A 13,014-nucleotide genomic window follows, 5' to 3' on the forward strand; every position below is an offset into this window, starting at 1 on the left:
CTAACAGTGATGTAAGCACCGATGCCATATAATGCTTAATACATCTGTCTCAATGTGCCCTTATAGAAAAGATATACATTTCAACAAAAGCTACCAAGAGAAATCGGTAGATTTGATAATAGCCATAAATTGAACCTTTTTTAATGTCCCATAAATTGTTCACTCATGTGTTCCTTAAAGTGAAAGTATTTTTTCTACCTTTAGAACACACTACTGTATTGTCTTTATGTCTAATTACCAAACCGCTATATTTTTTTAAAATAAAATTATTGATTTAGTTAATATTTTGATTACATTATTGTTGTTCCGTTCTGCTCCTGACTCCTCCCATCTTCTACTTCCTATAATTTTGACTGTTTACGTATAGAGCGGTCCCACCCGCTCCATACGTATCAGAGATGCGCTTTCCCAAGCACCGTTATGCGTTTATCTTCTTCGCAACATAGTAATGAATGAATAACAATATTGTATTCATTCATTACAATGCGATTTCTGAAAGAGAGAAGCAGCATCATTTCTGACCTCCGCTATCCGTATTGAAATAGCACAGATGAGGTATATGATCACTGAGGGAAAAATGTTCTGCGCATGCGCGAATCGGCCATGCGCATTGAAACCAAAAGAAAAGATAGTATGTGTAACGCATGCGCAGATAAAAGAATAGGGCGATGACGTTGCTTCACGGCCGCCTAACGGACAGAATTTCAATTGGCCCACATTAAAATGTCATCAGGAAGAAAATAATAAGTGGAAAAAACGGGTTGTTTTTAGCGACGGCAAAAAACGACTTTATTAAAGGTAAAACTTTAGGTTTAAACCAAGTAACAACAATTTCATGAATGAAAGTCCTATTGATTTTACATCTAAAATTAAATTACGGTTAGCAACAGAGTAAACTTTACTTTCACATTAACTGCCTAAAGTGCATGTCACGGCCACATAGCAGCATTATATATGTACATAAAAGTATATTGACTTTCATTCAAATTACCTCTATAATCCTACAGTTGTCCTAGTTTTTACAAGTATTGTGTGATTGATTTTCCACTCTAGATTTGTACATTACTGATTTGTAGTGTATACATTTTTGATATATAGAAGCAAAAGGGGAATGCTCTATACACATTACAGCAAGAGCCATCATTTCTTCACTGTGCATATATTTACTACTGTTCAGATTTTCTGTAACAGCTTTCCATCACAATTAAATGGTCACAAAATAAAATAAAAAACGAACCTTAAGAAGCGATATATGCACATTGTAAAATTGATTCTTGCTGGTATAGTAAATCTTAGGTAGAGGATTGTGGAAACACATACAATATGGATGCTTAAAATTTGTCAACAGAGATTGTAACAATAGATACACAACAAACATTGTTTTATTCAATGAGAAATCCTAATGACATATGTAATAGAAATTTTGATACAATTTTCTCAATAGACGATTCTGACCTAGATTTACCTGAATTATTTTCCAGAATAGAGGTACTTATGATAAAGGCAGAAAAACTTAAATATGATAAGTGGACACTAGAAAAATATGTAAATCTAAAAATGATACCCAGGGGCTTACGTATCAACAAATTTCCCACATTTGAGGTAGAGGACACTACATTTAAAGAGGAATGGAATGTAATTTTAGATGAATGTTCTTTCAGATTGATATTTAAGATCATTTCATTTAAAGACAGACTGTTGATAGACATCAGTAACAAAATCACCGCTTTACAAAAACATCTTTGTAAATTTCAAAGTATACCCGAAAATCCCTCATGTGACAAAATATTATCTGACATAATAGAGAAATCCACGGGAGAAATAGTACAAGCTAAACACAAATTTCTCAGAGATTGGACAGATTACCAAACAAATAATATACACATTTGGCAGAGAAAAGAGAGGTTTAACTTTTACCGAAACAACAACAGGAGATTCTTTAAAAGAAAAGGGAAACATTCTAACAATCAAAACACTGGTACTAATAAAAAAACTGTAACTTTTTCAGATACAGAGGCCGAGTCCACGGATGACAATAGTGGTGATAATGAACCAGATACAGCAGTTGCATTAACTGAACCAACTTCAAGTCAAGAGACTAATAGTGCATCCGTGGACCCGACCTCAGTTAAGAAGAAAACACATAATAAATATGCTTTAAATGTCATTGCAAATAACGAAAAAACACAAGAAGGAGCTAGAAGCAAATTTGAGGCAGGTTTTTTAGTACCAACAACGATACTAACCCCCCCCCCCCCAGGGTTATCACACCCACAGGGAGGGAGAGGAAAAACAAAAACTCAGATACACTCACAAGAGAACAGATATGCTCTGAGAACCAAGAAAGATTAGAGTATACAGAGAACAATATAGTCATTAATCTCTCAGATATCAAACTAACAAAAGTTCTCAATTATGGTCTCAATTTTGTACCCAGTACATCATTTAATCTGTTCAATACAATAATTGACATCAACAGGATGGTCAGAAAATTGACATTACGAAAACATTATTGTAATAGTTGCGGTGATATTGACACAAGTACCATGCAGATGCATGCACTAGGGAAACTTTGTTAACATTGCAGAGTCAAGAAATCCCTAATTCACAAACTATAAAGACAACACATAAAGGATATAGACCAGACTCCACCTTTTATCCCATTAATTCCAGAGGAGGGATACTTGAACTTTTCCAAGAAAGAATAGTGAAAGACTTAGAAATCTTACACGCCAAAGTCACTGATGATTCATATCAACAGAAACATAACCTCACGGTGGGTGAAAATACGGCCTTGAGGGAACTGGAGAACAATACAAAAATAGTAATACGTCAATCAGATAAGGGAGGCAGTGTAGTTGTCCTAAACCGCACAGATTTCGATAGAGAATTTTTGAGACAAATTACTGATACTGACACATACATTAGACTATCTGATAATCCACTACACATGTTCAAGCACCAACTGTCACACCTCTTAGATGAGGGTTTGTTCCAAGGATTCATAGATAGACAAACTTACGATTTTCTTGTGGTGACTCATCCGCAGACTCCCATTTTTCATATATTCCCAAAAGTGCATAAAAGCCTGGAAAATGTCACAGGACAACCAATTGTTTCTGGTATTGGCTCTCTATTAGAGCCAATATCAGAATGGGTGGATTCAATCTTACAACCCTTGGTCTTGGAGCTAGCGAGTTATCTTAGGGATTCAAAACAACTGATACAAGTATTGAGTGAACAAATTTACACAAGTGGGTTACACTTGATGTTGTATCGCTCTACAGTTGCATACCTCATGACAAAGGTTTACAAGCAGTAAAATTCTTCCTCTCACACAGGAGCAACCTCAGTCACAATTTCCAGGAATATGTGATCAAGATAATTGAATTTTTACTGACGCATAATTATTTTTGTTAGGGGATGCGGCACAGCTATGGGGGCTAAGTTTGCCCCCTCCTATGCCAACCTTTTCATGGGTTGGTGGGAGCTGTGCTGCATCTATGGAGATGGGAACCCCTTCAAAACATAATATCTCTTTATACAAGAGGTATATTGACGATTTGCTAATTGTGTGGAAGGGAGATATGACTGCTTTGGAACATTTCTTACATTATGTAAAAACTTCAGATGAAGTGATTAAATTCACGAATGAGGTACACGACAGTGAAATAAATTATCTAGATCTTACCTTAATAGGTAATGTATTAGAATCGAGGACAGAAACAAGAATATATAAAAAGAAGATCTCCAAAAATTCACTATTACATGCTAAAAGTAACCATCCATCACACAGATTTAAGGCCATAGCAAAGGGACAGAGGAATTGCACTGATAATAAAATCTATGAAGAGGAAGCCACAAAATTAGATAAAGATCTTAGAGAGAGAGGTTATAACAACAAAGTTATCAAAAATGCCAAACTATCTGTGTCAGAATTAGATAGAGAAATATTATTACAGAACAAAACAACTATAAGAAGAGAATCCACACAAAGGGAAGATTTCAATATACAACTTATAACACGATACTCAAATCAATTCTACAAAGTATGTGACATCATTAAGAAACATTTACCAATGCTCACTGCAGAAGATTGTTTTGACATTAACTTACAGAAACAAGTAAAATTCATTTATCGTAGAGGTAGAACACTAGGGAACATTATTTCTCCATCTGTACCTAACAAAATAACTAAACAATCTTCTTGGCTAGAAGTGAAGGGGCTACACAAATGTAGCTTTAAAGACTGCATAGCTTGCAAACATGCAAAAATAGGCAAAACTTTTACATCTGTGGTTACAGGCAAAAATTACGATATAAATACTTGTGTAAACTGTAGGACCAAGGGAGTAGTATATCTTATAGAATGCACACAGTGTAATTTACAATACATAGGAAAAACTTTAAGAGAAACAAGATCACGTGTAAGGGAACACATTTCCAGTATCACAGTAGATACTGAATCAAGTAAAAAACGAGAAGACAAACTGTTACCTATCACCAAACACTTCATTGAAAAACACACAAGGAGCACCGATACTCTTAAGTGGACAATTGTAGAGAAAAAGTATCATTGTCACCTAGAGGAGGATATTTAGACAAAGTCTTAAGTAAGATAGAGGTGTATTGGATTTGGTGTTTGAAAACAAAAATGCCTCTAGGCTTTAATTCCAGGTTTGATCTGGTTAATTTTTGGCAATAAAATAAGTTATAAAGAAGGGTGACAACTTTGAGAGCTGTATGAATCTTTATTTGTCTTGTTGTGAATATTTATTTGTCCTGTTGTAAATATTTTTGTCTTGTTTGATTCTTCTTCACAATTGACAAGCTAAAGACAAATGATATTCTATCTACATCAGACTAATCTAAAAATATAATAGTGAATATCAACAAATTTGATTACATAATTATATTCACATATATTCACATTTATATAAAAACATAGTTTAGTTCATTAGCACAAGTATGGTCATAAACACAATACCTATACCAACAGTATATTGTTATAATCACAAAACACTTAGATTTAAAGGGACACTCATAATTGAACATATACAAATTTTGGTATTAAAATTAATATCACATTAAAGTTCATGAAGTGCCATTACTAAGGAAACACCACATGAATTAGACATACAAGGGTTACATAATTTAGTTATATACACACAAAAACAAGTGGTTATCAGTGGCTAATTTGAATAACTGTAATTTGCCACCACTGTTTTTACAAAACAGTTTTCTAATGATCGTCATGACAGAGTTAAAAACATTTTAAGTGCCTGTTAGCAATCTTTGTTTTTAATTGGTTGATGTAATTAATCACATACTCTGCACCTGTATATAAGATCTGTAAGTACGGTGTACCCCAGCAGTCTATGAGTACGGCCAGAACGGCTGAAACGCGTTAGACTGGGGCACCACCGTCTAACATTGTACTTTTTTGAAACCATTTGTTTTTAAACTTTTTCGAATAAAAGTTTGTTTTTTTATATATACTTGGAAACCGCCTCTGGACTTATTTTTCTATTTACCTGCATAAAAGTATATTGACTTACAAATATTCTAATAGTATTTATTTTCTAATTAAAGGTTTTGCTGTGCATCACTTATACATCAACATTTGAGCTAAACGGAAGTTCAGTGCTAAAAATTGCTGAGGTAAGCTGAAGTATATGGTATGTTTGCCTTTATTTTTTGATAATTGTGACCTTTGGTAAGTAATGGAATTTATCTGTAACAAATGTCTTATTAAAACACACATGTACCGTATTTGCTTGACCCCATAACTGCAATAAATCTGTGTAGCTTGTTAATTTTGCTTGACCTTAAAGGAATTCTGAAAACAAAATTTTTATTTTATTTAAAGTGTTAAATTCCCATCAATCCATATCTCTGTGAAGCCATACATTGCATGTGATTGTGAGCAGCTTATTTTTCTGACAATGATGATCAAAAAAGATTTAAAGGGACACTCAAGTCAAACTAATCTTTCTTGATTCAGATAGAGCACACAATATTAAACAACTTTCCAATTTAAGACCATTAACAAAGTGCACAATCTTTTTATATTTACACTTTTTGAGTCATACTGAACATGTGCAAGAAATCACAGAATATACAAAAATGCATTTGTGATTGGCTAATGGCTGTCACATGATGCAGGAGGAGTGGAAATAGACATAACTGAAATTTGTTAGAAAAAAATCTACTATTTATTTGAAGTTCAGACTAAGGGGTCAATTTATCAAAGGCTTTCGCCAGCCTTTGAGCCCCTACGACTGCAGGTTCTCACAAGAGAACCCGCTTGCCGTATTTAACAAGCAGCTGTCATCAGACCGAAATTCAATCTACGCAATCTGGTCTGACCGGGGAGATTGACAGCTCCTGCCTGCGCGTGATTTGGCTGTGCGCGGGAAGGGGGTGGGATTGCACGCGAACGCAAAATAGCGCTCGTGTGCAATGGTAAATTCCTCCGGGAGAAATTCGCCCCACCAGAGGCGAGCTGCAGCGGACAGGGGCGTGTATATGTACCCCTGTCCGTCTCAGCTTCATAAATCTAGCCCTAATTTCTACTGCATTGTCCTTTTATCATGCATTTGTTGATTATGCAAATCTACTGTATTTACTGGTCCTTTACTGAAAAAATAAAAAAATCTATAATTCATATGAAAAAAACAGCAATTAAAATATGAAAGGTTTGTTTAAACAAATAAAAACTAAATTTAAATTAAAATGAAAGCAAATGTATCTCTCTGTAAGGCTATTGCATTTCTAAGTTGTTCTAGATTCTAGAATCTTAGTTGTTGATATCAGGCAACTTCCACAGCTTTGTTGGGGGAGAGGAACAATCTTCCAAGGAAAATTTGTTAAGACTATATTAATTTAAAAAATGTTTTAGAATTAAAATTAATTCATGGTCAGGTCAACATATCCCATTTTGCTTAATCTAGGCAGCTATTAGCATATTTTCTTTCATGTAATTAGCAAGAGTCCATGAGCTAGTGACGTATGGGATATACATTCCTACCAGGAGGGGCAAAGTTTCCCAAACCTCAAAATGCCTACAAATACACCCCTCACCACACCCACAAATCAGTTTTACAAACTTTGCCTCCTATGGAGGTGGTGAAGTAAGTTTGTGCTAGATTCTACGTTGATATGCGCTCCGCAGCAGGTTGGAGCCCGGTTTTCCTCTCAGCGTGCAGTGAATGTCAGAGGGATGTGAGGAGAGTATTGCCTATTTGAATTCAATGATCTCCTTCTACGGGGTCTATTTCATAGGTTCTCTGTTATCGGTCGTAGAGATTCATCTCTTACCTCCCTTTTCAGATCGACGATATACTCTTATATATATACCATTACCTCTACTGATTTTCGTTTCAGTACTGGTTTGGCTTTCTACAACATGTAGATGAGTGTCCTGGGGTAAGTAAGTCTTATTTTCTGTGACACTCTAAGCTATGGTTGGGCACTTTTTTATAAAGTTCTAAATATATGTATTCAAACATTTATTTGCCTTGACTCAGGATGTTCAACATTCCTTATTTTCAGACAGTCAGTTTCATATTTGGGATAATGCATTTGAATCATTTTTTTCTTACCTTAAAATTTGACTTTTTCCCTGTGGGCTGTTAGGCTCGCTTGGGCTGAAAATGCTTCATTTTATTGCGTCATTCTTGGCGCTGACTTTTTTGGCGCAATTTTTTTTTCTGTTTCTGGCGTCATACGTGTCGCCGGAAGTTGCGTCATTTTTTGACGTTCTTTTGCGCCAAAAGTGTCGGCGTTCCGGATGTGGCGTCATTTTTGGCGCCAAAAGCATTTAGGCGCCAAATAATGTGGGCGTCTTATTTGGCGCTAAAAAAATATGGGCGTCACTTTCGTCTCCACATTATTTAAGTCTCATTATTTATTGCTTCTGGTTGCTAGAAGCTTGTTCACTGGCATTTTTTCCCATTCCTGAAACTGTCATTTAAGGAATTTGGTTAATTTTGCTTTATATGTTGTTTTTTCTATTACATATTGCAAGATGTCCCACGTTGCAACTGAGTCAGAAGATACTTCTGGAAAATCGCTGCCTGGTGCTGGAACTGCCAAAGCTAAGTGTATCTGCTGTAAACTTTTGGTAGCTGTTCCTCCAGCTGTTGTTTGTATTGAATGTCATGACAAACTTGTTAATGCAGATAATATTTCCTTTAGTAAAGTTCCATTACCTGTTGCTGTTCCGTCAACATCTAATACTCAGAGTGTTCCTGATAACATAAGAGATTTTGTTTCTAAATCCATTATGAAGGCTATGTCTGTTATTCCTCCTTCTAGTAAACATAAAAAGTCTTTTAAAACTTCTCATTGTTCAGATGAATTTTTAAATGAACATCATCATTCTGATTCTGATAGTGGTTCTTCTGGTTCAGAGGATTCTGTCTCAGAGGTTGATGCTGATAAATCTTCATATTTATTTAAAATGGAATTTATTCGTTCTTTACTTAAAGAAGTCCTAATTGCATTAGAAATTGAGGATTCTGGTCCTCTTGATACTAAATCTAAACGTTTAGATAAGGTTTTTAAATCTCCTGTAGTTATTCCAGAAGTTTTTCCTGTTCCTGGTGCTATTTCTGAAGTAATTTCCAGGGAATGGAATAATTTGGGTAATTCATTTACTCCTTCTAAACGTTTTAAGCAATTATATCCTGTGCCATCTGACAGATTAGAGTTTTGGGACAAAATCCCTAAGGTTGATGGGGCTGTCTCTACTCTTGCTAAGCGTACTACTATTCCTACAGCAGATGGTACTTCCTTTAAGGATCCTTTAGATAGGAAAATTGAATCCTTTCTAAGAAAAGCTTATTTGTGTTCAGGTAATCTTCTTAGACCTGCTATATCTTTAGCGGATGTTGCTGCAGCTTCAACTTTTTGGTTGGAAGCTTTAGCGCAACAAGTTACAGATCATAATTCTCATAGCATTATTATTCTGCTTCAACATGCTAATAATTTTATTTGTGATGCCATCTTTGATATCATTAGAGTTGATGTCAGGTATATGTCTCTAGCTATTTTAGCTAGAAGAGCTTTATGGCTTAAAACTTGGAATGCTGATATGTCTTCTAAGTCTACTTTGCTTTCCCTTTCTTTCCAGGGTAATAAATTATTTGGTTCTCAGTTGGATTCTATTATCTCAACTGTTACTGGAGGGAAAGGAACTTTTTTACCTCAGGATAAAAAGTCTAAAGGTAAATTCAGGTCAAATAATCGTTTTCGTTCCTTTCGTCACAACAAGGAACAAAAGCCTGATCCTTCATCCTCAGGAGCGGTATCAGTTTGGAAACCATCTCCAGTCTGGAATAAATCCAAGCCTTTTAGAAAATCAAAGCCAGCTCCTAAGTCCACATGAAGGTGCGGCCCTCATTCCAGCTCAGCTGGTAGGGGGCAGATTACGTTTTTTCAAAGAAATTTGGATCAATTCCGTTCACAATCTTTGGATTCAGAACATTGTTTCAGAAGGGTACAGAATTGGTTTCAAGATAAGACCTCCTGCAAAGAGATTTTTTCTTTCCCGTGTCCCAGTAAATCCAGCGAAGGCTCAAGCATTTCTGAAATTTGTTTCAGATCTAGAGTTGGCTGGAGTAATTATGCCAGTTCCAGTTCTGGAACAGGGGCTGGGGTTTTATTCAAATCTCTTCATTGTACCAAAGAAGGAGAATTCCTTCAGACCAGTTCTGGATCTAAAAATATTGAATCGTTATGTAAGGATACCAACATTCAAAATGGTAACTGTAAGGACTATCCTGCCTTTTGTTCAGCAAGGGCATTATATGTCTACAATAGATTTACAGGATGCATATCTGCATATTCCGATTCATCCAGATCACTATCAGTTTCTGAGATTCTCTTTCCTAGACAAGCATTACCAGTTTGTGGCTCTGCCGTTTGGCCTAGCAACAGCTCTAAGAATTTTTACAAAGGTTCTCGGTGCCCTTCTGTCTGTAATCAGAGAACAGGGTATTGTGGTATTTCCTTATTTGGACGATATCTTGGTACTTGCTCAGACTTCACATTTAGCAGAATCTCATACGAATCGACTTGTGTTGTTTTTGCAAGATCATGGTTGGAGGATCAATTTACTAAAAAGTTCATTGATTCCTCAGACAAGGGTAACCTTTTTGGGTTTCCAGATAGATTCAGTGTCCATGACTCTATCTTTGACAGACAAGAGACGTCTAAAATTGATATCAGCTTGTCGAAACCTTCAGTCACAATCATTCCTTTCGGTAGCCTTATGCATGGAAATTCTAGGTCTTATGACTGCTGCATCGGACGCGATCCCCTTTGCTCGTTTTCACATGCGACCTCTTCAGCTCTGTATGCTGAACCAATGGTGCAGGGATTACACGAAGATATCTCAATTAATATCTTTAAAACCGATTGTACGACACTCTCTGATGTGGTGGACAGATCACCATCGTTTAGTTCAGGGGGCTTCTTTTGTTCTTCCGACCTGGACTGTAATTTCAACAGATGCAAGTCTTACAGGTTGGGGAGCTGTGTGGGGGTCTCTGACGGCACAAGGGGTTTGGGAATCTCAGGAGGTGAGATTACCAATCAATATTTTGGAACTCCGTGCAATTTTCAGAGCTCTTCAGTCTTGGCCTCTTCTAAAGAGAGAATCGTTCATTTGTTTTCAGACAGACAATGTCACATCTGTGGCTTACATCAATCATCAAGGTGGGACTCACAGTCCTCTAGCTATGAAAGAAGTATTTCGAATTCTGGTTTGGGCGGAATCCAGCTCCTGTCTAGTTTCTGCGGTTCATATCCCAGGTATAGACAATTGGGAAGCGGATTATCTCAGTCGCCAAACGTTGCATCCGGGCGAATGGTCTCTTCACCCAGAGGTATTTCTTCAGATTGTTCAAATGTGGGGACTTCCAGAAATAGATCTGATGGCCTCTCATCTAAACAAGAAACTTCCCAGGTATCTGTCCAGATCCAGGGATCCTCAAGCGGAAGCAGTGGATGCATTGTCACTTCCTTGGAAGTATCATCCTGCTTATATCTTTCCGCCTCTAGTTCTTCTTCCAAGAGTGATCTCCAGGTTTTGGTATGCGGATCTTGTCCGGATGGCCTCTTGCCAACCGTGGACTCTTCCGTTAAGACCAGACCTTCTGTCGCAAGGTCCTTTTTTCCATCAGGATCTCAAATCCTTAAATTTAAAGGTATGGAGATTGAACGCTTGATTCTTAGTCAAAGAGGTTTCTCTGACTCTGTGATTAATACTATGTTACAGGCTCGTAAATCTGTATCTAGGGAGATATATTATAGAGTCTGGAAGACTTATATTTCTTGGTGTCTTTCTCATCATTTTTCCTGGCATTCTTTTAGAATTCCGAGAATTTTACAGTTTCTTCAGGATGGTTTGGAGAAAGGTTTGTCTGCAAGTTCCTTGAAAGGACAAATCTCTGCTCTTTCTGTTCTTTTTCACAGAAAGATTGCTAATCTTCCTGATATTCATTGTTTTGTACAAGCTTTGGTTCGTATAAAACCTGTCATTAAGTCAATTTCTCCTCCTTGGAGTTTGAATTTGGTTCTGGGGGCTCTTCAAGCTCCTCCGTTTGAACCTATGCATTCATTGGACATTAAATTACTTTCTTGGAAAGTTTTGTTCCTTTTTGCCATCTCTTCTGCCAGAAGAGTTTCTGAATTATCTGCTCTTTCTTGTGAGTCTCCTTTTCTGATTTTTCATCAGGATAAGCCGGTGTTGCGAACTTCTTTTGAATTTTTACCTATGGTTGTGAATTCCAACAACATTAGTAGAGAAATTGTGGTTCCTTCATTATGTCCTAATCCTAAGAATTCTAAGGAGAAATCGTTGCATTCTTTGGATGTAGTTAGAGCTTTGAAATATTATGTTGAAGCTACTAAGAATTTCCGAAAGACTTCTAGTCTATTTGTTATCTTTTCCGGTTCTAGGAAAGGTCAGAAGGCCTCTGCCATTTCTTTGGCATCTTGGTTGAAATCTTTAATTCATCATGCTTATGTCGAGTCGGGTAAAACTCCGCCTCAAAGGATTACAGCTCATTCTACTAGGTCAGTTTCTACTTCCTGGGCGTTTAGGAATGAAGCTTCGGTTGATCAGATTTGCAAAGCAGCAACTTGGTCTTCTTTGCATACTTTTACTAAATTCTACCATTTTGATGTGTTTTCTTCTTCTGAAGCTGTTTTTGGTAGAAAAGTACTTCAGGCAGCTGTTTCAGTTTGAATCTTCTGCTTATGTTTTCAGTTTTTTTCATTATAAAATTTAAACTTTATTTTGGGTGTGGATTATTTTCAGCGGAATTGGCTGTCTTTATTTTATCCCTCCCTCTCTAGTGACTCTTGCGTGGAAAGATCCACATCTTGGGTAGTCATTATCCCATACGTCACTAGCTCATGGACTCTTGCTAATTACATGAAAGAAAACATAATTTATGTAAGAACTTACCTGATAAATTCATTTCTTTCATATTAGCAAGAGTCCATGAGGCCCACCCTTTTTGTGGTGGTTATGATTTTTTTGTATAAAGCACAATTATTCCAATTCCTTATTTTTTATGCTTTCGCACTTTTTTCTTATCACCCCACTTCTTGGCTATTCGTTAAACTGATTTGTGGGTGTGGTGAGGGGTGTATTTGTAGGCATTTTGAGGTTTGGGAAACTTTGCCCCTCCTGGTAGGAATGTATATCCCATACGTCACTAGCTCATGGACTCTTGCTAATATGAAAGAAATGAATTTATCAGGTAAGTTCTTACATAAATTATGTTTTTTTGCCACCTATTTTCAACAGGACCACATTTAGCCTGATGGAGACACAACAGTATTTTGCTTAGGAATTTATGAGTTTTTGTTATTTTAACAAAAAAATATGTTTCTGTGACGTTAATAATTTTAATTTAAAAGTGATATGAAACAGTGCTCCTTAAGTAAACATAAAAAGAAATAGATTGTGTTAACACAGCAAACAACTTACTTGTTTTC

General features: G+C 36.4%; 1 protein-coding gene across 1 annotated transcript in view; it reads left to right on the plus strand.

Moving 5' to 3' along the window:
* ARFGEF3 (ARFGEF family member 3) overlaps window positions 1-13,014 on the plus strand; it is a 400,722-nt gene that overhangs the window by 66,007 nt on the left and 321,701 nt on the right. Inside the window, exon 5 of the mRNA XM_053710627.1 lies at window positions 5,593-5,661. Within this exon, the coding sequence (XP_053566602.1) occupies window positions 5,593-5,661 (69 nt within the window). The remainder of the gene's footprint in view (window positions 1-5,592; window positions 5,662-13,014) is intronic.

Source organism: Bombina bombina, chromosome 4, assembly GCF_027579735.1.
Source record: "Bombina bombina isolate aBomBom1 chromosome 4, aBomBom1.pri, whole genome shotgun sequence".
In the NCBI taxonomy this organism is placed as follows: Eukaryota; Metazoa; Chordata; class Amphibia; order Anura; family Bombinatoridae; genus Bombina; species Bombina bombina.